Source organism: Macaca mulatta, chromosome 13 (assembly GCF_049350105.2).
Source record: "Macaca mulatta isolate MMU2019108-1 chromosome 13, T2T-MMU8v2.0, whole genome shotgun sequence".
Lineage (NCBI taxonomy): Eukaryota > Metazoa > Chordata > Mammalia > Primates > Cercopithecidae > Macaca > Macaca mulatta.
In genome coordinates this window covers 93,517,927-93,543,403 of record NC_133418.1, presented here as the reverse complement: position 1 = coordinate 93,543,403, position 25,477 = coordinate 93,517,927, and the positions used below count along the sequence as shown (strand labels likewise).

Genomic DNA, 25,477 nt, shown 5'->3' with positions numbered 1-25,477 from the left:
GGACAAGAAAGACACAAAGTTCCCAGTGGGTATGAAAATAAAGCAGGTCTCCAGGGACTAACAGTACAGACTCGGCTGGGCCTGTCCCTGAGGCATCACCTACCAGCAACTCTGGGGGAAAAATGGGCTCCTGGGTGGGATCCAGGGGCGTGAACTCCTCTGGCTTGAATAAAGATGGTGAGAGACTGACCTACGGGGAAAGAGAACAGTAGATGGGGCAGTATCCCCTCCTTTCAAACACCCAAGAGGACCAATTCAGCCTTTCCTTCCAGCCAGCTCATGCCCAGCCCCCTGCAGGGTGCAAGAGGAGCAGGTAATCCCTGGGAGGCAGGAATGAGAGGGTCTCAGTTAGAGGAGGTGGGGCTAATGTGCACCATCACCATCGCCATCTACGAGGGCAGACTACGTAGTAGTCTACGTAGACTTGTCTACGGTGAGTCTGCCATCGCTGACTCACCGTAGGTTCCTTTTCCAGCCCCCACTCCCAGGGACATGGAGCTTGTGCACCGACTCCTCTAAGTCTCAGATTACCCCCAGGCTTCCAGGGGGAGAAGAACTCACTTACCGAGTGGTCTTTCTTCTGGCTCATGCAGCAGTTTGGATTGTTCCCATCTCCTTCACAGCATCCACCACCCTAGAGAGATGATGAACATCTATCTGCACAAGGGTATTTACAAAGAGTATTCACAGAAGCTAAGGAACCTAGATTATTAATATCGAAAACACTCCAGCTCTGATGCCTGTCCCAGCATGAATAGCAGGGGCATCCTACCTGCCTGTCGTGCGGAGTGGAGGCCTCAGCTACATTCCCTCTTGCTTGGCTAACGTAGATTAAACAAATAGGAGCAACAAGGTCACTGAATTTCAGGAAATTTTATCCATAAAAACTAGGTCCTACTTTATCAAAACCTATCCCTTATGCCCATTTCTCTTCTTCAGTGCTGCTTCCTCAGGAAGTGTCTATGAGGGATATTCCCATTGGCTCTCTCAAGACTCAAGAGGCTCAACTTCCAGACCAGTGAGGTTCCATGGGGCGTGGCTGGTGTCTCCCAGGCTGGACTCTCTGCGGGACCCTGCCAAGGATGTCCAAGATGGGTGCTGGGCCCGGCACTGTGTCCAGCCAGTGTGCCCAATGGCCTCCCTACTGCTTATTAGGCACTTCTTCCCAGAAAGGTAAACACTCTTCATTGCTCGCTGTGGGTCTGTTCTGGAGGAAGTATGCAGGTCAGACCACCCAGCATCTCTGGGGAAAGACTTGTTCAGGATCTCTTGGGATACCAGTGGCAGAGCACACACAGAGTCTAGAATCACTACCTCCCAGCACTGAGGCATTGCAGGGTGGTGGAGGGGCGTGCTCAGCTGACCGATCTGCAGCTCAGGGCTTCAGAAGACAGAGTCCTGGAGTTGTGCTGAGATGAAAAAGTAGGGAAAACTCATAGGCTCTGCCCCAGGCACTGGGGTAGTCAATTCCTGAAAAAGCAGGCCGGGAGCAGTCCTTCTGCATGTCAGCCACAGGAGACACCATACCGTGTTGGCGTTTCCCAGAGGCTGTTTCACAACTCAATGGCTTCCCCAAGAAAGCGCTCACGGGACGCTGGAGGTGTGACCTTGGAGGAGTTGTAAGCAGGCAGGCGGTGGCATCAGGAGAGAAACGCCCCACTCACCCCACCACCTGCACATGCTGCTCCGTGTACAGACTCTTCCTGCATTCCCAGCTCCGGCACTGGACGCCAGACCTGCTCTGTCCATTCTGAGCCTCCCCCCAGCCAGCCACCTTGTACTTCCCCTCTTTATTTAGACAGAAAGAAAGGAAGAAAGAGAGGTTTCTTAGTGCCTCTTCTCATGTTTCTTCTTGGAGGAGTGAGGCATGGAAATGGCCAGCCCTGCCTGAAGTGAAAGTCCTGAACCCCACTCACCTGGCCCTCCTGAGGAAGGCCGTATTTCACAGAAGCGCCTTTTCCAGACAAAGTGCCGGCGCATTATTACTTAGGTCTATTTTCTTGATAATTCATTGGTGTGTTAATGACATAAATTACTGTGATGTGCAGTGATGCGTCACTGCCCTCCAGGTCTATTGAGGTTGGATAAGACTACATTTTCTCATCCCCACCCTCTTGAGATTCCTAGTTTACTAAATAGGCTAAGACTTCTGCTCTGGTGCCTTTAAAAAAAAAAAAAAAAAAAAAGCTTTATTTTTTAAGAGTGGTTTAAGGTTCACAGAAAAAACTGAGTGGAACATATAGAGAATTCCCAAATATCCCCTATCCCAACATATATGCACAACCTGCCTCACTTCAGCATCCTCAAAAATGGTACATTTGTTACAATTGATGGACCCACATTGACCCATCATTATCACCCAAAGCCCATAATTTATATGAAGGTTCACTCTTGGCGTTGTACATTCCATTGGTTTTGACAAATGCGTGATTACATGTGTCCACCCTTATGATATCTTACAGAATAGAGTTGTACTGCCCCAAAAAACCTCTGTGCCCTGACTATTCATCCATCTCTTTCCCCTAATCTCTGGCAACCACTAGTCTTTTTACTGCCTCCATAGTTTTGTCTTTTCTAGAATTTCATAGAATTGATATCATACGATGTGTAGCTTTTTAAGATTGACTTCTTTCACTTAGTAGTAGCAGTTAAGGTTTGTCTATGTCTTTTCGTAGCTCGATAGCTCCTTTCATTTTGGTACTGAATTAACATTCCATTGTTTGGACGTTCTACAGTTTATTCACCTACTGAAGGACATCTTGGTTGCATCTAAGTTTTGGCAATTATGAGTAAGGTTGTTGTAAGCGTTCCTGTGCAGGTTTTCATGTGGCAATAAGTTTTAAATTCATTTACGTCAATTCCAAGGTGTGTGATCACTGAGGTGCATGGTAAAACATGTTTAGTTTTGTAAGAAACTGCCAAATTGTCTTCCACAGTGGTTGTGCAATTTGCATGCTCACCAGCAATGAATGAGAGTTCATGTTGCCCCACATCCTCACCAGAATCTGATGTTGTCGGTGTTTTGGATTTGACCATTCTAATAGACGTGTGGTGGTATTTCACTGCTCTTTCAATTTGCAATTCCCTAATGACATGTGATGTTGAACTTACATGCTTACTGGCCATCCATATATCTTCTTTGGTGAGTTAGCTGTGCAGGTCTTTTACCCATTTTTTAATTTAGTTGTTCATTTTCTTATTGCTGAGTTTTATCAGTTCTTTGTATATTTGGATAAGTACTTTACAAGATGTGTCTTTTGCAAATATTTTTCTCCCAGTGTATGGCTTGACTCCTCACTCTTCTGTTATTAAATTTTAATGAAGTCCCAGCTTATAATTATTTCTTTTATGGATCATGCCTTTGGTGTTGCATCTAAAAAGTCGTCATCATTCCAAGGTCATCTAGGGTTTCTCCTATGTTATCTTCTAGGAGTTTTATTGTTTTACATTTAGTTTTATGATTCATTTTGAGAAGGGTATAATGTCTGTGTCTAGATTCATTTTTTTTTTTTTGTATGTGAATGTCCAGTTGTTGCAGCTCCGTTTGTTAAAAAGATCATCTTTGCTCCATTGTATTGCCTTTTCTTATTTGTGAAAGATCAATTGACTCTATTTATGTTGGTCTATTTCTGGGCTCTCTATTCTGTTCCATTGATCTCTTTGTCCGTTCTTTTGTCCATTCTTTTTGTAGTATGGACTGTGTCCATACTACACTGTCTTGATTACTGCAGTTTTCTAATAAATCTTGAAATTGGATAGTGTCAGTCCTCTGACTTTGTTCTCTATTTTCCTTCAATATTGAGTTGGCTACTCTGGATCTTTTTCTTCTCCATATAAACCTTAGGATCAATTTGTTGATAGCCAAAAAATAATTTACTGGGATTTTGTTTGGGATTGCATTGAGTCTAAGTTGGGAACAACAGACATCTTGACTTGTTCAGTCTCCTTATTCATGAAAAAGAAATCTCTCTCCATTTATTTAGTTCTTTGATTTTGTTCATCAGAATTTTGTAGTTTCTCTCACATAAATCTTGTACATACTTTTTAGATTCATACCTAAGTATTTCATTTGTTGGGGAGTACTAATGTAAAACATAAATGATAATGTGTTTTGAATTTCAAGTTCCACTTATTCATTGCTGTTATAAAGGAAAGTGATTAACTTTTGTATTACCTCTGATTCTATCTTCTGGAAGAGATTGTAGAGAATTGACATAATTTCTTTTTTAAATGTTTGATAGGATTTACCAGTGAATCTATCTGGGCCTGGTGCTTTCTGTGTTAAAGGTTATTAATTAAGATTCAATTTCTTCAATAGTTATAGGCCTATTCAGATTATCTACTTGTATGAGTTTTGGTAGCTTACGTCTTTCAAGGAATTGTTTTATTTCATCTAGGTTATCAAGTGTATGAGCATAGAGTTGTTCTTAATATTCCTTCATTATCCATTTAATGTACATGAGATCTATAGTAATATCTTTTTATTTTGATATTAGTAATTTGTATCTTCTCTTTTTTTTCTTAGTTAACTTAGTCAGAGACTTATTAATTTTATTGGTCTTTTTAAGGAACCAAATTTCAGTTATGTTGATTTTCTCTATTGATTGTCTGTTTTCAATGAAATTGATTTTTGCTCCAAATTTTATTTTTCTTCAGCTTACTTTGAATTTAATTAGTCTTTTTTTTTTTCTAGTTTTCTAAAGTGGGAGCCCAGATTACTGATTTTATTTGTATTTTATTTTTATTACTTTATTTATTTATATATTTGAGATGGAATCTCGCTCTGTCACCCAGGCTGGAATGCAATGGCGCAATCTTGGCTCGCTGCAACCTCTGCTTCCCGGGTTCAAGTGATTCTCCTGCCTCAGCCTCCTGAGTGGCTAGGATTACAGGTGCGTGCCAGCATGCCTGGCTAATTTTTGTATTTTTAGTAGAAACGGGGTTTCACCATGTTGGTCAGGCTGGTCTTGAACTCCTGACCTCGTGGTCTGCCCACCTCAGCCTCCCAAAGTGCTGGGATTACAGGAGTGAGCCACTGTGCCTGGTGGATTACTGATTTTTAATCTTCCTTTCTAATATATGCATTCAATATTATAAATTTCCTACTCAGCATTGTTTTCACTGCATCTTATAAATTTTGATAAGCTATATTTTCAATTTCATTTAATTCAAAATATTTTAAAATTTCTCTTGAGATTATCTTTTTGAACCTCTGTTCTTTTGAATTGTGTTGTTTAATCTTCAAGCATTTGGGGGTTTTCCAGCTATCTTTCTGTTATTGATGTCTAGTTAAATTTCATTTTGGTTTGAAAGCAGACATTGTATGATCTCTATTCATGCAAATTAAATTTATAAATGTGTGTTTCATAGCACAGAATGTGGTCCATCTAGGTGAATATTCCACATGAGCTTGAGAAAAATGTCTTCTCTGCTGCTTTTGGCTAAAGTAGTCTATAAATGTCATTATATCCAATTAATTGATGGTGCCGTTGAGTCCAACTATGTCCTTACTGATTTTTCGCCTGGTGCTGTCCATTTCTGATACAAGGGTGTTGAAGTCTTCACATATAATAATGGATTCATCTATTTGTCTGTGCAGTTCCATCACATTTTCCTCATGTATTTTGAAGCTCTGTTGTTAGGTGCATACACATTAAGGACTGTTATGTCTTCTTGAAGTATTGATTCCTTTATTATTTTTAGGGCCCCTCTTTTTCTCTGGTAACTATTCTTGATCTGAAGTTTGCTGTGTACAAAATTAATATGCTACTTCCACTTTCTTTTGATTAGTATATCATGGTCTACCTTTCTTCATCTACTTAGTTTTAATCTATGTGTGTATTTTTATTTAAACTAGGTTTCTTGTAGACAGCATATAGTTGGGTCTTGTTATTTTCATCTACTCTAACAATGTCTGTCTTTTAAATGGTATATTTAGATCACTGACATTAAAGGTAATCATTGATACAGTTGGATTAGTATCTACCATATTTGTTATTGTTTTCTATTTGTCATCCTTGTTCTTTGCTTCTAGTTTTGTCTTTCACACATTTTCTGACTTTTGTGGTTTTAACTGAGCATTGTAAATAATTTCATCTCCTTTCCTTTCATAAAATATCAATTATACTTCCTTTTTTCTTTTTTTTTCTGGTGGTTGCCCTAGAGTTTGCAGTATACATTTTTAACTAATCCAAGTCCACTTTTAAATAACACTATGCCACTTTACAGGTAGTGATAGTATCTTATAATAACAAAGTATTTCTAATTTTTCCCTCTTGTTTGTTTTATCATTGTTGTCATTCATTTTACTTATACACAAGCACATATATATATACATCTGCACACATAAACAAATGCATTGTTGCTATGATTATCTTGAACAAATTGCTATCTGTTAGACCAATTAAGATCAAGAAAAATAAAAATTTTTATTTTACCTTTACTTATTCATTCTCTGATGCTCTTCCTTTATGTAGATCTGAGTTTCTGGCCTACATCATTTTCCTTCTTTTTAAAGAACTTTTAATATTTCTTACAAGACAGGTCTACTGGCAACAAATTCTCTCAAGTTTTGTTTGAGAAAATATTTCTCACTCGCTTTTGACGGATACTTTTGGAGGTTACAGAATTTTAGGTGCTTTGGTTTTTTCTTTCAACACTTTAGGTATTTTACTCCATGCTTCTTGCTTGCATGGTTTCTGGGAAAAGTCAGATATAATTTTATCTTGGCTCCTCTGTAGGTGAGGGGTGTTCTCCTCTGGCTTCTTTCAAGTCATTTTTCTTTACCTTTGAGTTTTTGAAGTTTGAATATCACATGCCTTGGTGTAGTTTTTGTTTGGTTTTGGTTTTTTTGGTATTTATCCTGGTTTGTGTTCTCTGAATTTCCTGACTGTGGTTTAAAGTCTGACGTTAATTTTGGGAAATTCTCAGTCATTATTGTTTCAAATATTGCTGCTTTTCCTTTCTCTTTTTCTTCTTCTTCTGATATTCTTATTACCCATATGTTACACCTTTTGTAGTTATCACACAGTTCTTATTTGTTTCTGTTTTGTTTTCATTCACTCCCTTTTCTCTGGTTTTTGGTTTTGAAAGTTTGCATTGTTACATCCTCAAGATCAGAGATTCTTGTCTCAGCCATGTCCAGTCTACTAATGAGCCCACCGAAAGTGGTCTTCAATTTGGTATAAGTATTTTCAATCTCTAGCATTTCTTTTTAATTCTTAGAATGTCCATTCTCTGCCTAGATTATTGATCTGTTCTAGTACGTTATCTATTTTCTTCCATTAAAGCTCTTAGCATACTAAGCATAGCTTTATAAAATTCCTCTTTTGTTAATTCCAACATTCCTGCCCTATTTGACTCTGGTTCTGCTACTTGTTCAGTCTCTTCAAATTGTCTTTGCCTTTGACTATGCCTTATAATTTTTGGTTGAAAGGTGGACATGATGTACTGGCTAAAAGGATCTGATGTAAATAGGCCTTTAGTTAATTTATTGGTAAGATATGAGGGCGAAGTATCGTATAGTCCTAGGATTAGTCTCAGTTTTTTGGTGAGCTTGTGCCCCTCGCCTGTGAACTTCACAAGTGCTTCTCAGGGTTTTTTTTTTCTCCATTTGGTGGGAGAGGATGGCTGGAGGGGGCTGGGCTTGTGTATTTCCCTTCCCACGGGTGAAAGACTAGCGGGCGGGGGGTTGCATATTTCCCCTCCCCAAGGTAGGTTAGGCTCTAATATAACCTCCGAAGTTTAGGCTGTGGTAAAATAATTTCTCCTGAGGGCAGGCCTTTTTAAGAAGAACAGAATACTCTGGTATATTCCAAAATGGTTCATTTTTCCCACTCCCTACCAGAAACACAAGGAGATTTTTCTCCAGCATTTACTGTGAGGACCTGGTGGACCGCCTGGAGGTAAAACTCACAAAGATGTAGAGCACCCCCTCCATGACTACATCCCCCTGTAGTTTATATCCAGGTATAAACTCCAGCAGTTCATCAGTTAGTACTTACATCTTCCTAACCTGGCAAAGATTCCTGCAGAGGTTTTTGCTCCTGGGTTTCTGCTCTGATGTGCCATGTCTGCCTGTCTGTCTCTCCAATTTTTTAGACAATGAGTTGTCCTGTGACCTCATTCCTCTGATGGATCTAAAAACAATTGTTGATTCTTCAGTTTGTTCAGCTTTTTTCTTCTTGTTTAGATGAAATAAAGACTCTTAAGCTGCTTACATGCCAGACCGGAAACTGGAAGTCTTGCTTGTACCTGTTTAATGGTTCCTCCATTTCTTTCCTTGTCGCCAAATAGGTGTGGTCACTTCTTGCTGTGAGCAGTGTGCCCACCTCTACCTGACCCTCCACACACTTTCTAGTGCGTGCTGTGGACAGGAAAACTAGATAACCAAGTTTGTTAGAGCTGTGTGTAAAATAAAAGTAAAAAGGCTCTGAAGAAACATCTTGGGGACCTCCGATGAGGAACATGCATTAGCTTCTGAGCACCTTTTGTGTGTCAGGCATTTTGGCTGCTCAGAGTTCTCAGTCTTGCTCTGCTCTATGCTGTAGGTAGCTGAATCGAGGGAGGTAAGTGCTGCATGGTGAATTCAGGAGCCATTTCAACTTCCAGGAGGGAAGGCAATTGATAATACTCAAAAATCCTTCTCTTTTGAAAAATTAAGAGGACTGGTTACATTTTATCACTTTGAGCAGGTTCTAATGAAGTAAATAGAGGCAAGATTAACAATCCCTGATTCTCAGGAAACACTGAGTAACTTGGGAAGATTATATAGCGGCTAATGGAAGAAATGTACCAGCATTATAATTTATAGTTCCCATTTATTGAATAACCGAAATGTGCCAGGCATTGTTCTAAAAGCTTTTCAAGAAGTACCTAGTTTTTATAAACACAGTAAGGTAGATATTCTAATGAAATCACCTAATGAAATCACCATTTTATTAGGTTGATGCAAAAAAATTACAGTTTTTTCCATACTTTTAATGGCAAAACCACAGTTACTTTTGCACCAACCTGATAGAAACAAGGAGACTTGCCCAAGGTCGGACATCAATTAAGTGCATCAAATTGAACCCAGGTCTGCAGAATCTGAATTTGTGCTTTTAGGCATTTTCATTTAATTCCACACTTGCTAATTCTTCATCAGCAGCAGCATTAATCAGAGTGTGGTGTTTTCCATCCTCATAAGGTCCTGTCTCCATGTCTACCCACCCCTTCTTGGATTATATGCACACAGCACTCTTTCATGACGTGCCAACCCTAAAGGTGAGTGGAAAGCATAGGAGTCTGTAACTCCCCTGGACCCAGGATCAAATCGAAATGAGATGGTTTGATTTGGAGTCAGGATTAACTTGGCCCAATTGAGAAGTCAGATACAACCTGGGGGAAGATTAAGCCAAGAAAGGAGATGCCAGCTCTCTTGCCTTCCTTGCCAGATGGCAGGTGTGTGTATGTGTTTATATAATCAATGCCCACACACCCAGCTGTGACTTCTCACTCAGAGTTATATGAACACTGCAGGGGTTCACAAAACTGTCTAGAGATCAAATTACCAGTTTCATAAGCCCAACAGAGTGCCAGCCACAGAAAGCAGCCAGGAGAGCAAAGGAGGAGGGGTGCAAGTGCTGAGCAAGGCCAGGTTGTTATTAAATGCTACATTCAGCACCTGTGCCATGGGCTGAGCCTGCCAGTCTCCAAGGGAAAGCTGCCAGACCCAAAGGCACTAGAGGAAGCTAACTCTTAGGTGGTGAGCCTCTTCCAAAGCCGGTCTCCAGACCATCACTGGCAGAAATTCCCATGCTATTCATAAGAACCCTTCCCTGAATAAAAATAGCAGACTCTACTCCCCATGCCAGATGTCCCCAGAGGGAAGACTCACTAACTGGTCATCTTATCATCCTTGTTTGTAGACCAGAGGCCCTTGGTTTCCCTCCCAACAGTGATTTCTGAGCGTTGCTGTTTTAGGAGCAGAGACACTGATGTTCTGGGGTCCCCACTTACCCTGGCAAAGGTCCGGAAGCCCTGGAGGATGGGTCTGTAGCCTGTACAGCGGCACAGATTTCCTGTGGGCCAAGGAGAAAACTGCAATGTTAGTGCAAGTCCCTGGGATGGGTGAGGAGTTTGTGACTTTGCTTGCAGCTAAGTTGGGTGCTCTCTTTACCAGGCTGCATATTGTTACCTCTGTCTAGAAGGCCTCTTGGCCTTCTCCTATCCTGACTTCAGAACATCTGTCATGACTTCAATAAGTCTTTCCTAGAATAGGAGCCTTCCTAGAATGCCCAGACTGAGTCAGGTGCCTCTCCTAAGTGCTCCCACAGTGGCTGATCATAGCTTCATCAGTTAGCCTATCAGACTACATTATAAAGTCTCTTCTTCAGAGTATGAACTTTTTGAGAGTAGAGGCTGTATCTTTTATCCCTGTGGCATAGGATGTGATTCAAAATAACTGAATAGATGATGGATAGAAATGGTGAATAGATGGGGAGGCTTCTCTATTTAATTCAGAGAAACAGACACATAGGTGGTCTCTGCCCTGCAGAATCCTGTTCTGGTGAAATCTGAGAGGGAAGGAAATCATATCACTAGCCCCTGTGGAGTTTTCCTGCACCAGCCACACACTGCCAACCCCACTCCAATACTGGTGGAAGGCAGACAGACACCTCAGGAAGGTGAACCCAAAGGCAGGAGACCTCAGGTGGTCTCCACACCAACCAGGAGTTCTTCCAACTAAGAGAGGGTTGGCTTTCTAGCAGATCTTAGTCACTGCATTGTCGGGGGGTGGGGGGCCTGAGCCCTTCCTCCAAAGGGTAGTCCCTCATGTTCCTTGCCCTGGCACTTGCCCTCACCTCTTCAGGGCCTCGTTTGCCATTCCACCTCCTAGGCTGTGCCTGAAGGCCCGTACCTTGGAAGGCATTCTCAATCTCCTCGATGGTGGGCTCAGGCTGATTCCGGAGCAGTGTGTACATACTCATGACGATGCCGGGGGTGCAGAACCCGCACTGGGAGCCGTGGCTTTTGGCAATTCTCTCCTAAAAGGAACAGATGACATAGACACCTGGGATAGCAGAACCCTCCCTGGCTCCCCAAAGGACTTGACTGGAGCCAGCCCATGTTGAGAGACCGTGGGGGGTAGCAGTCACTGCAAAAGTCAAGCCCCAGTGCCACCATTTACCAACTGTGACCTTGGCCAGGTTCCAAGCCCTCTGAGTCACAGGTTCTTCATCTGTATCATGAGGACCATCCTTGTAGTTGCCTCTAGAGCTGTGATGAGGATTAACTGAGATAATTCATGTAAAACCCTTAACACTGTACCTGCATATAGCAGGCAGTCAGCCAATGTTAGCTATGACTAGGAAGGTCTTTTCCAAGAACAGTGACTATCATAACCAGAAGGCAGCTTCTGAACGGATTGGGTGTGGCATATGAGAGAAACAGTCAAAGGTGATGTCTAGATTTTTGTCTTAAGCAATTGGGTGGATGGCTTTGCCATTGATTTAGATGGGAGAAAACTGGGGAAGGAAACCATTAGGAGAAAAGTAGGGTTTTCTTAAGTTTGAGATTAGACATCCGTATTGAGATGTCAAGTAGGCAATTGGAAATGTAAGTCTAACTTCTGAGGAGAGGTCAAAGCTGAAGTTGTAAATGTAAGTGCCAATGGCATGTGGACAACATCAAACTCATGTAGGGAGAGTGTAGGGATGAGGAAGGGGAGGAGCCTAGGTCAGGGCTCAGGGCACTGCAGCAATTAGAGACTGAGCAGAAGAGGAGCTAGTGTGGAGAGAGAAGAAAAAGTCAGAACCACAGTGTCACAGAAACCAAGAGAAAACAAATAAATGGACAAGAAGTGGAATCTGGCTCTGTAGCCTATATGTAACCAAAATAAGTGCATTAGGAATAAGAACCTGTACCATTGGACAGGGAGGATTTTAGGTTGATTATACAGATATGACCTGATATGATTTGGCTGTGTCCCCACCCAAATCTCATCTTGAATTATAGCTCCCATAATTCCCACGTGTTGTGAGAGGGACCCTGTGGGAGATAACTGAATCATGGGGTGAGTCCCCCATCCTGTTCTCATGGTAGTGAATAAAATCTCGCGAGATCTGATGGGTTTCTGTTTTCACTTAGGTCTCATTTCTCTCATCTGCCACCACGTAAGATGTGCTTTTCACCTTCTGTCATGATTGTGAGGCTTCCCCAGCCACTTAGGACTGAGTCCATTAAACTTCTTTTTCTTTATAAATTACCCAGTCTTGGTATGTCTTTATCAGCAGTGTGTGAATGGACTAATACTTGACTCCTGTATTTAAACTATTTATTCTTTCTTTCATCTATTTGTTTCAAAGAAAATAACAAGTCTTAATTAACCCTCTCACATCTCCTTCAGGTTGGACAAGTTTAGTAATTTCCCCTCTTCCTGCCTAAGAAACAAATCTACAGATGGAAAGCAATATCACCGCGACCTGTCTGACCTCACATGACTGGCCCAAGATGCCATTCCAAGGAATAGAACCAGCCACTCTGCAGGAGGCTCCTACTCCATCACCTGAACGACATGTCTCCTCAAATAATCAAAGGAGGATTAAGACCTGGGTCAAGCTCTGGTAACATTTATTATAATCTCCCAAAGACCTCAAGTTTCCTCAAACAAAATGCTTTGGGGACAATGGCCGTTCCTTCCAACAGGGCTCTACTCCCCTTTCTTTCCACTTGGCCTAAAAGCATCCTGATTTTCTCCCCAAACCCCTCTCAGATTATCACTGCCCACTCGCCCCAGAAGTGTTTCGGATTTCAATGCATTTTCAGGTGGCCTGACACCATCAAGGAGAAAGCCTTGCTCAGGCACTAAATCTCTGTCATCTTATTTAGCACTTGCTAACCTCCATTCTAATGAAGGTGAAGGCCTAGCAGTTTACATTTGTACTATCTGTGGGTGGGAGGTAAGGGGTGCGGAATTACCATTGCAGGGAGTAGGTGGGCTTATAAACAGGGGGCACAGATAATCAAAATTCAAATCTGGGAAGGCTGGGAGTTTCCTAAACACACTCCAGAACAAAGTGAGGAAGCTTCCCTGCATCTCTTCCTCCAAATTCTGGTGCAGCTGGACTGGCCTAGCCACCAGATTCAGTTGACCTCTTGGGTCCCTTGAGATCATGCAATGTTATAACCAACCAGCTCACAGGAAGGAGATTCAGCCTTGGGCGTTTCTTCTTTTCACCTCGTGGTACCCACAGGAGATGGGGAGGTGGCCAGGGTGCAATTGCCTCCTTAGATTAAGCAGTGAAACTCTGCCCAACAACCCAAAGCAAGTCTGCACCTTTGGCATGAGCCTCCCTGCAGAGGAAACAGCATGATCTCAAGAGCACAGCTCCCTTTCCTCTGTTTACCTGCACAGGATGCAGCCTCGTCTTGGTGCTTCCTATTCCTTCCACAGTTGTCACTGCAACATGGTGCAAGGAGCAGATGGGGGCCAGGCAGGCATTGGCAGAAAAGTGGCTAGAACCCCAGATTAAGGTCATTCCATTTATTGTCCACTCAGGTCATCAGAATGGGCCTGACTGTGGGCTCTGGAGGACTTTGTGAGGCTGTATGTTATGTCTCTCCGCTCCCATTTATGTTCCTGTATCTTCTACCAGTGTCCTCACCTCTCCACTGAAGACTCTGGGCAAGGAACAAAGGAAGCCCTTCTTGTAGGTAAAGCTGAGCCCTTCCAGAATCCTGTGGGATCAGGCATCAGAGCACCCTCAGCCTCTGAGCAGGAGCAAGGGAACCAGGGGCACTTTCAGTTGCCTGTTACTCAGCCTGACCCTGGAGGCTGAGTCAAGGGGAAGTTTCTCTGGCAGGCTGCAGCCTTGAAGCACGCTTCTGCCTGCAAGGCTCTTCCCTAGCCTCGGTGCCAGAACCTCCAATCACTTCGCTTCCCTGCATTTCCTCACCTCTATTGCTTTCATTCCTCTGTGGGGAAAGGGAGAGGGAACCTTCTGGCAACATGAGACACCAAGCCCTTAGCTAGGACTTCCTTGCATTCTTCTGTTATTCATCACTCATTCAGTTGTTGAGTGCCAAACATGTCAGGCACCCTGCTGAGGGCTGGGGAAATAAAGATGAATAAGATGAAAGCTCTGCCCTTCAACAGCCTGCAGTCAACCCGGAAAACTGAAGCCCATGTGAAGGTGCAATTTAAATCTTGTTAAAGTAAATTTAAAAGGAGAGCAGGCCTGAACACTCAGCAGACAAAACCAGTTAGGCCTTATAAGTGACCTAAACTCTGCTTGATTTGCGGGAGAGTTTTAACTTGAGTTACTTCTTATGAACATCTTTATTTTAAAAAATAAGCCTTAAGATCAACCAATCAGAAGTAGTCAATGAACTTGTAATTATAGAACTAGGGACTTTCCAATGGGATAGACCAAATAAAGCAATTGTATAATTGTAACCAGTCAAATAACTTCTTTGCTTTTTGCCTGTGTCCATCCTACAAAAACCTCCTGCTTGCATTTCCCTGGTGGAGCACCTAAACTGCTTCTAATTTGGAGCTGCTTGAACTCGTGAACTGTTGTTTTCTCAAACTGTAAAAAAAAATTGTATCATGCCTCAGTTTACCTGGGAAGGCTGTGCACAGGGCACTATGGGACCAGCACAGTCAAGGGGCACCTAACCCGGTCCTGAGAGATCCAGGATGGCTTCCTGGAGGTGGTGATATTTTCATCCAGTTCTAAAGAGCTAGTAAGAGTTAGCCAGGTAGGGAAATCCTAGAAGAATGTCCCAGCTTAAACAAAGACCAAGCAATTAGTGGGCCTGTGTCATTGATATTTCACAATTATCTCTGCTTGAATGGAGTGCTGGGCCCATGGTGAGAAAGAAAACTGGAGAAGAAATGTGGGGCCTACTGTGCAGGGCCTTGCTCACTAAGCAAAGAGATTTTGTCCTGGGGGCAATGAAGAGTTATTGACGGGTTTTATGGAATGTGATATAAACCTGGATTTTAGAAAAGTCATTTTATCAGCGGTTCGGAGCCTGGTCAATATTATAAGCCTAGAACATACTTGCTAAGAGATCATTCTACAGTTTTCCTGTGCACAGATTCTCCTTGAAAAAAGGGGCTCACACACATGCACATGCACACACATACACTCATGCACTCCCTCACAAGTTGGTCCTGCATCACAGCCCCCACGTGGATGGTGCCAGCAGGCAAAGGATACACGATCTTGTTCTGCAGACGATCATACTTGGAGAGCATCACTGTGCAAGCCCCACAGCCTCCCTCTCCACAGCCGAGCTTGGTTCCACTCAGCCCCACTGGGTGGTCAAGAGTTAAGGAGAATGAACTCAGGGAGAGGAGTCTGCTGGGTTGCTAGGAAATGCATAGGCAGAGCCGTGGGCAGAGCCATTCATTCCCACATGTGCTCAGGCCCCTTAACCCAGGAAGACAGCAGGCCCACTGGCCTCCTTATTCAGAGAGACTGCACTGCACCCCAGGGAGGCAGGGAACAGGGCCATCTCCACTGCACAGAAGAGCAAAGGCATCAGGACCCCATGGACAGCACCCAAGTAGTATCTCTTGGGACATGAGTTCTAGGACCGGTCAGTCCTAGAGCCTTCTCTTGGGTTGAGGTCTTCTATGTGTGAGCAGGTAAATCATACACCTGAGCATACGGGGCAGTTCTCACATCACTCCCAGCTGGGCACACCATGAAGCCGCTTGGGTCAGAATGAGACATTGATCTGTTCTGGGACCTCTGAGTCCTCGCTTTTCACTCTGAACTTTTGGGCTGATAAATCCCCAAGAATCAAAATTAGGGCTAGACCAGAGGCTTTTGAATATTTGGCCCACAAGATACGTGAATGGAAATTAAAATAGAGTGGTTTGTTTTTAGGTCAGCGTCCAATACTGGGCCACACTCTTATATATACTTGCAGAAAGATCATCAGCTACTTTGAGTTTTAAAAAGTGCCTAACTAGTGAGCTATTCTAGAGAACAGCTATTGCGGAGGTCACTTTCCCTGAGTCACATTGCGGCTTCTCCCTCAGACCTGCAGGCCTCTAAGCCACCCACCACCTACTGAAGATGGAGGGAACTGAGGGGATTATCGCCTGGTCACTTCTCTCATTTTCAAGACAAAATTTAAAAACAATGATATAACATCTTATTTTGGAAGAGCACTTACACCTAGATACCTGTTTGAACTTCAAAATGATTTGGTTAGCAGGTAGGAAAGAAACTTCCTCATAGATTTGAAAAAGAACAAACTGAGACCCAAGACGTAACGTGGGTCACACAAGATGACACAGGAACTCATGTTGCCCTGCCGTTGTGGCCGCATCACAGCCATCTGACTCCAGACTGGGTGAGCTCCCTTCATCACGCTCCTTCCTCCCCAGCACATCTGTGAAGGTTTGCTGTGTCCTAGTCAGGGTATACACAGCTCTCAGCGGGTCATACAACTCTGGGGGCACCTGAAGATGAATGGTGGCAGTCTAAAGTCTAGTAAGGTCTTCTCCCAGCCTGGAGACCTCTCTGGAAGCTAGGGTAAAAGTCAAGGCTGGAGTTTTCTCCCCAATCTGGAACGCCCGTAAATTGTCTCTGAGCACAGACAGCCATAAGCTGCAAGGTCATCCTATTTATGTGCCAGCTTTCAATTTTGCATTTCATTTAAGATGTGACACAGCCAATTGCTGTGATAAGGAATTTCTGAGGCTTCTGGGCCTTCAAAACTACAATGGAAATGATTTAAAAACTAAAATTAGTTTTATTATTAGAAAGCTAAAATTGATCTCAATAATCTCTGAGAATGAGCTTCTCTTCCCAGACCTCCCAGGTAGATGGGCTGTAAATGGAGTTCCATGCAAGCACCTGATCCGATCCAGTGACACTTTCACTCCCCAACACCCCCAGGTTTATCTTCTGTGAACTTCCAGATACACCCACTTAAGGTAAAAATTCCAGAACAAAGTACACCAAAGCCAACCACTGTACTGTATGATAGGAGGGGAGCAAACCAGAGTGAAATCATGGGCTCCAGACTCACTTCTGTGGGGGTTGAAATAATCCTTGCTGTCCCCATATATGTCACTGGAAAGATCCACTAGACACCCGCCCTGGGAGAAGGAGGGTTTTGTTGACAGAGGTCAGGATGAGCACAGTCCTGCCGACAGGCCCCCTGGAGCGCTGCCAGTGTGGGTGAGAGGTTGGGAACATAGCTCTAGGCTTTGGTGCAGTCTCCATCACTATTTCCCCAGAACACACTAGCAAAAGGCAGGTCACTTCACATATCAAGGCCTCAGTTCCTCCTCTGTGGAAAGGGAGTGTTATGCTTCCATGGGATTCCTGTGGAGATTGAGGTGAGCTGCACAAATCACTTTGAATCCTGCCTGTATATAGGAAGTGCTCATTAAATGTTAACTCTAATTATTATTATTGTTTTAGTTCCAGGGTCTCAGAATACTTCTGATACTCAGAACTAAAGATTTAGGGGCTCTTCCAGAAGCTCCCCGACACTGAGTGAGGAGCAGCACCCCAGTCTCTCTAAAGAGTTCCCCCGCCCTCCAGGGCTCCCTGTTTGCTGTTTCTACAATGAATGCTACCTGTATAGGATTCCTACCTCAAGCATCCTTTTCCCAATAGACATAACTTCCCTTGCTTCCCTCCACCTAGGCAGAGCTGGAAACATTCCCCAGGAACTGCATTTATGTATTAAGCAAATGTCACCTAAGGAAGGCCCCCTCTTCCCACAGAGGAATGACCATGAAACTCACCAAGGCTAATGAGGGCCTTTCTACAGGCCCTGGATTAAACCTTGGCATTACTAGAGTCTTAGCTGGGAGACACCTCAAAGATCACCACAAACAATCCTCTCATTCAGTAGCTGAGAATCTCAGATTACAGGGGCAACTAAAATGCAGGTATCCCAAGTCCTAATCCAGCGTTCTTTCCTCCACACCTCATGGCCACCCCACCAGTCACTAGGAAACAATGTAAGGCCCAGAGAATCGGTCACCATTGCCCCCCTTCTCCATCACTCCCACTCCAAAGTCAGGATACACCTTCTTCTCAGGTAGGCCAAAAGGGTTGTCTCTGGATCTGCATTTTTCTCCACCACCTATTAAAAGAAATGAAAGAAAAATATATCATAGGTATACTTAGTCATCCTTCTGCAATTTCTTCCTTCAGTGTCTCACTCAAGAATTTGTAGAGTTAGTGGGAAATGTGATATAGTTTGGACGTTGCCCCTCTAAAGCTCATGTTTAATTGTAATCCCCAGTGTTGAAAGTGGGGCCTAGTGGGAAGCAGTATGATCACGGGGGCAGATTTCTCATGAATGGCTTAGTGCTACCCCCTTAGTCGTGAATTAGTTCTCATGAGATATTTAAAAGTGCGTGGCATCGCCTCCTTCTCTCTCTCTCTTGCTCTTACTCTGGCCATGTGATGTGCCTGCTCCCACTTTGCCTTCTGCCATGAGTAAAAACTCCCTGAGGCCTCCCCAGAAGCCGAGCACATGCCGGTGTCATGCTTGTACAGCCTGCAGAACTGTGAGCCAATCAAATCTCTTTTCTTATAAATGACCCAGCCTCGGGTGTTTCTTTATAGCAAAGCATGAAAGGCCTAATACAATGTGCTAAATAGATCATGAAAACGTAGGTATTTTTATTCACAATTCCTTAAGAATGAACCTATAAACTACAGCCAGACTATGTATGTGCTCAAATCCTTAAATTCTAAAATTGTACCTCAGTGCTCACCTTGGGACCCACTACAGAACATGCAGGCATTGCACCTTCCACATTGGTTCGACCAAAGCAAAGTCCCCTTCAAATCAAACCTGTCATCTCATTTCAACGGCTAGATCACACCTGTGAATTCCAGGGGCCTCTGAGAGCATGGCATGCAGATCTTGGACTTTGCCTCTTTGAGTATACACTCTGAGACCCTGTGTGTGACTGTGGAAAGCCAGTCTGTTGGCCTGTGCTCAGAGCAGAGCATTGCATGTGATGGGTATTAGTCAACACTAACACATATCAGAAATGGAAGAGAAATCTCAAACCAAAGATCCCTCACTAGGTTCAATAAGGTGGAAAAAGTGGTCTAGAAAGTGCGATGTCAGTTTCCACTGTGAATTGTCAAAGGAAATCTACGAAAACCCGTTTCAGTACTTCTCACACATTACCAAAGCTTAAAAGGATGTGGATTATTGAAATAATAAAGACAGAGAATTCGTTATGAGGTTTTTGTTAGACGGAACTATACTACCCACACCTTCCTAAAGGAGAAGGGGAGGAGTATTTGCCTCCCACCTCAAACTTAGTGAGGGGGCTTACTTTGTGCTACAAAGAAATCTAACATGCCACCTTTGCAGCATAGGGGAAGAGATAGGCTTAACAAGAAATCAGTACTGACAATGACAAGTTTAAACTCCTCTTTAAACTTAAGTTGGAGATGTGGCTGTGCTGGGGTTGGTACATACTCCCAGAGCTTGGCAGAGCAAAGGATGCAGAAGTGTTGGCTATGGATGTAATGCAAGCCATTCACAAGATAAAAAGAGTTCGCTTGGAGGTCTTTAAATCATTTCCCAAAATACAGGATGGAGCCTTCAATAAAGAGAGACTGTGTGGAGTGGACTTCCCCAAACTGGAGGCTGATGGAGAACAGCAACCTGAGAAAAGTGCATCACTCGTGTCATGACACATGCATGCAAATATTCTCTGTGGTGGCCCTTGAAGATCCTTGAAAGCCATCACAAGAAGAATGAGTCAGCTCCAAACACCTAAAAGACTCAGAAAGCTGGAAGCCACCTTACAACAGTACCAATTAAAGGAGAGCTTTCTTGCTATCCTCACCACACCATCCTGAATTGAGACTGTTTGGAAACTTAAAAATAACCATAGGATTCTTTGTTGACTAAGAGTAATAAAAAGTTCATGAAACTTCCAGAATTTGTCCTTTGAATAAAGTTTAAAGGAAAGTAGATGAAATTAACATAAGTCCAGCTTACTCAATATCCTGGTTACAAATCATAGAAGAAATCATAAATGTGCAAAATAGCAATCTTTATCACCTTTCTTGTAGACGACAGTAAGAGCCTCTTAGTTTACTACCACATTGTTCGTTTCTCCTGTACTGCAGTTCTGCTTTTATCACATCACATCAGTTCCCTGCTCAATGCCTTTCATGACCACCCACATATTCAAGGTAACATCCAAGTTCCTTAGGTTGTCTTTCAAGGCCCTTTTCAATATATTCCCAATCTTCATTTTCAGCCTTTCTCCCTTCTACTTCCCTGCCAAGCTGGTCATCTTACTGCACTAAAAATACATTTTATATCTTCTAACTCCTGTGCCTTTGACTACGCTATTCCTCTTCCACCTGCATTTTGCCTTATCAGAAGACTTCAAACAATTTCTTCATAAAGGCTTTCCATACCACTCCAGCCACAAGTGGATTGCTATAGAGAATGGCTGTACCACTCTCAAGGTGTGGCAGCAGGATTACCACGGTGCACTCCATTAAACACTCTCAACAGGATACCAGTGGGTATCCCCAAGGAAAATCATTTTGTAGGGAAGCAAGTTAAGCAAATGTTGGGTTAAGCAGATCGCTCTGGTAAAACTCGAGCATCAAAAGAAATAACAGCCATAATGGGCTATAACACATTAAATACCATTAAAATCTATGAGTCCAAATTGATAGTCAACAAACAAACAAATGGAAGATATGGAAAAGTTCTTCCTGACAGAAGAATGTCATCTAATAAATATGATTGGCCATCTTGTAATCAGCACAATAACTGATCCAGTTAAGAATCATCAGTGGAAATTAGTACAACCACTACGGTTATACAGAACAGTTTGAAGGTTCCCCCAAAAATTAAGAATAGAGCTACCATATGACCCAGCAATCCCACTGCTGGGTATATACACAAAAGAAAGGAAGTCAGTATATAAAACAGATATCTGCACACCTATGTTTTTTGCAACATTATTCACAACAACCAACATTTGGAAGCAACCTAAGTGTCCATGAACAGATGAATGGAAAAGAAACTGTGGTCATATACACACTGGAGTGCTATTTAGCCATAAAAAAGAATGAGATCCTGTCATTTGCAACAACATGGACGGATGGAGCTGGAGGTCATTATGTTAAGTGAAATAAGTCAGTCACAGAAAGACAAACTTCACATGTTCTCACTTATTTGTGGGAGCTAAAAATCAAAACAATTGAACTCATAGAGATAGAGTAGAAGGATGGTATCAGAGGCTGGGAAGGGTAGTAGGGAGTAGGAGGAAAGTGGGGATGGCCAATAGGTACAAAAAATAGAAAGAATGAATAAGATATAGTGTTGGATAACACAACAGAGTAACCAGAGTCAATAATAATTAAATCGTACATTTAAAAATAACTAAAAAAGTATAATTGAGTCATTTGTAACACAAAGGATAAATGCTTGAGGAGATGAATACCACATTTTCTATCATGTAATTATTACACATTGCATGCCTACATCAAAGTATCTCATGTACCCCATAAATATGTAGATCTACTATGTACAAAATTAAAATCAAAAATTAAAAATTAAAGGGCTTTCCATCTCCCCTTATTTCTCTTTCCTTCTGGTTTTTATGTAAATGTTGCAATGAGTCATCAGTGACTATTAGATCAAGTGTAATACAGAACTCCTAAAACTCAACAACTATAAAACCCAATTCAGAAATGGGCAAAGGACTTGAATAAACATTTATCCAAAGAAGATCTACAAATGGCCAACAAGTAAATGAAAAGATGCTGAACATCACTGATCAGAACTATAATGAAATTTCACCTTATACCCATTAGGATGGCTACAATCAACAAACAAACAAACAGAAAATAAGTGTTGGTAAGGATGTGGAGAAACTGGAACACCTGTCCACTGTTGGTGGGAATACAAAATGACACAGTCACTGTGGAAAAATAGTAGAACGGTTCCACAAAGAAGTAAAAATAGAACTAGCATATGATCCAGCAATTCCACTTCTGGATTTATACACAAAGTAATTGAAATCAGGGTCTCAGATATTCGTACACCTGAGTTCATGGCAACGTTATTCACAGTAGCCAAAATGTGAAAGCAACCAAAGTGTCCATCAATAGATGAATGGATAAGCAAAATGTGGTACATCCATACAATGGAATATTATTCAGCTTTAGAAAGGAAGGAATTTTTGATATATGCTACAACATAGATGAACATTATGCTAAATGAAATAAGCCAGTCACAAAAAGACATACTGTATGATTCCCCTTAAGTGAGGTACTTTAGTCAAATTCATAGAGATAGAAAAAATGGTGGTTTCCAGGGACTGGAGGAAAGGTAGAATATGGAATTATTGTTTAGTAAATTTATAGAGTTTGTCTTAAAAAATGAAAGAAGTTATGGAGGTGGAAGGTGATGATGGTTGCCCAATATTATAAATGTATGTAATACCACTGAGCTGTACACATAAAAATGATTAAGATGGTAAATTTTACGTATTTTACCACAATAAAAATTATTTTAAAAAAGAATATCAATGGATACTCAAACTAGTGGGTGAAAATTTGATGAACAAGAATTTGTATCATTCCAAAGTATCTTCTCACATAGCCTCTATTAATTATAAAGGTAAAGCAAAGTTATCTTACAGTGAATAAACTTGGTGGATAACACCTTAGCCAAGTCATCAAAGTTCGCATCACAAAGAAGACCCAAAAACTGATGTTAAAAAAACAAACCTAATGATAGAAAGCAGTGAGAAAAACACATTACTTCTGTGGTATTCCTGCCCCCAAATGCAGACTCTGAATCTAATTATAAGAAAGCATAATACAATTCAATATGAGGAACATTCTAAGAAATAACTGGCCTGTTCTTTTCAGAAACACCAATGTCATGAAAGACAAAGGAAAGCTGAGGAGCTGTTCTAGATTAGAGAAGACTAAAGACATGGCAACCAGCTGCAAGGCATAATCCTGGATTCCGAGCTGGGGCTGGGGAGTTATAAATGCCAGTATTGGGAAAATTGGAATACATTTGCATAAAGTTTATAGTTTCACACCAAAGCTAAGTTTCCTGATTTCTATAAATGGACTATAGTTTTGTAAGAATATATTTATTCTGGCTGGGTGCAGTGGCTCACGCCTGTTATCCCAGCACTTTGGGTGGCTGAGGTGGGTGGATCACGAGGTCAGGAGTTCAAGATCAGCCTGGCCAAGATGGTGAAACCCCGTCTCTACTAAAAATACAAAAAATTAACTGGGTGTGGTGGTGGGTGCCTATAATCCCAGCTACTCTGTAGGGTGAGGCAGTGAATTGCTTGAACCCAGGAGGCAGAGGTTGCAGTGAACCGAGATCATGCTACTGCACTCCAGCCTGGTGACAGAGCGAAACTCCGTCTCAAAAAAAAAAAAAAAAAAAAAGAAAGAAAAGAAAAGAATATATTTATTCATATGATAAGAGGTAAAGGAATACGATGTCTGAAACTTACTGTCAAATGGTTCAGAAATCTATCTTATACTATATAATTAATTATGTACATTTATATATAATTATTTATGTACTTATAATATATACTTGTGTATCTGTGTGTGTGCCCAGAGCAAGAAAGAGAGAATGATGAAGCAAATGTGGCAAAACGTTAATAGTTGGTAAAGTACATAAAGGGTATTTAATACCTCCTTGTGTTCTTCTTGCAATTTTTCTTTAAACATAAAATAATTGTAAAATACAAAGTTAGAGGAGTAATTTATTTAGTACAGGATTTCTCAAAATTTTAAAAATTCATCCACTTATTCCATCCACACTAGTTTGACACTGTATACCATGCACTGTGATAAGTGGTTTAAGAATATCCAAGAAGAGCATCTCATGCTGCTAGTTTTCTGTGAAATACATTTCAGAATGTATTACTTTGTCTAATTATAATCCCTCTCTCCAACTAGTCTATAGGCTCCAAAATGGCAAATGCCTGATCTTAGAGATCTTATTCCTCTAGTGCATAGCCCACTGTCTGAGGCCTCAGAAGGAGCTTGATAAATGTTGACTATATGGGGAGTGAGCAAGTGAATGATGAGTGAGTGAGTGAGTGAAAGTCACCGTGAGGATCTCTGTAGCCAACACTCACTTGTTGTGGGGATCACTCGTGGACACCTTTGGCTGCACCCTACCTGCCAAATCCTCCCAGATTCTTCCAGGTGCCACAGTCTCCCCTAGACAGAGTGACTACTCAGAAAAGCTAGAATGCTGCCTTGCAAAAAGGCTGTCATTACAATAAAAAAAAAAAAAAAAAAAAAAAAAAGACTGGACAGTTCCTTCCCTTTGACTCTGACTCTAGAACAAAAGAAGATGTGAAAACAATAGTCATCAAGGCTCATCACCACCACAGAAGGCCCTAGAGGTATTCGACTTTTTGCATCTAACACCTTCTGCAGGACCCCATTTAGTGAAAACAGAGTCCTGGACGGTGGTACAAAACAAGGAGAGGAGTAGGCTCACATTTAAGAATGAGTCACTAAGTTCTTAGAGCTTCTTTGGTAACTACTTTGCACAATTCCTGTAACAAAAGGTCTAGAATATCTTCCGAATAAAAATGAGGACAACTTTCTCACAGCTGTCATTGTTTGCCCAGGAATTCCCTTGCTTGGCCTTGTTTTTACAGCACTACTTTCACATAATTACTTTCTGCATTGCCCTTCTGCCGTTCTTGAAGTTTCTGAACATGCTGCACCATTATAAATTACAAACATGGATATTCATCACAGAAACTGGCAGTAGTAGAAGCTTCTAGAAATAATAGGGTTTGATGTGATGATACCATTTAAAAATTTAAAATTACTTTCCTAAAGTGAAAGTAAAATGCAAGGGAAAATAATTTTCCCCAAACCAGATTTACCTTGAAATGCTGCTTTCTAGATTTAGTGCATAACAGCAAGCCATCCCTGAAGAAGAGCAGAAACGTACACTTTCTTTCTTTTTTTTTTTTTTTTGAGATGGAGTCTCTCTCTGTCGCCCAGGCTGGAGTGCAGTGGCCTGATCTCAGCTCACTGCAAGCTCCGCCTCCCGGGTTCACGCCATTCTCCTGCCTCAGCCTCCCGAGTAGCTGGGACTACAGGCGCCCGCCACCTCGCCCAGCTAGTTTTTTGTAGTTTTAGTAGAGACGGGGTTTCACTGTGTTCACCAGGATGGTCTCGATCTCCTGACCTCGTGATCCACCCGTCTCGGCCTCCCAAAGTGCTGGGATTACAGGCTTGAGCCACCGCGCCCGGCCAGAAACGTACACTTTCACACGTTAACCAATGATTTGGTTTAATAAACAATAAAACCTAAGAGTAAGACATAACCTTGGAATTCATTGAATCTAGCTGTTTACCCAATGTAAAAATTACTAATAAAAATTCCAGAGATGTCTTTGTGTAAGTAGGTCTCCTAGAAAGCCAGTTGTACAATGGTTTCCTAAATT

At 42.0% G+C, this 25,477-nt stretch overlaps 1 protein-coding gene across 1 annotated transcript in view; it reads right to left on the bottom strand.

Moving 5' to 3' along the window:
* The window catches only part of XDH (xanthine dehydrogenase), a 76,629-nt gene that overhangs the window by 49,605 nt on the left and 1,547 nt on the right, over window positions 1-25,477 (bottom strand). The window contains exons 2-8 of the mRNA XM_015112049.3: window positions 18,048-18,105; window positions 15,207-15,303; window positions 13,389-13,497; window positions 10,901-11,027; window positions 10,000-10,061; window positions 566-634; window positions 104-190 (exon numbers count right to left, since the gene is read on the bottom strand). Of these exons, the coding sequence (XP_014967535.3) occupies window positions 104-190; window positions 566-634; window positions 10,000-10,061; window positions 10,901-11,027; window positions 13,389-13,497; window positions 15,207-15,303; window positions 18,048-18,105 (609 nt within the window). The remainder of the gene's footprint in view (window positions 1-103; window positions 191-565; window positions 635-9,999; window positions 10,062-10,900; window positions 11,028-13,388; window positions 13,498-15,206; window positions 15,304-18,047; window positions 18,106-25,477) is intronic.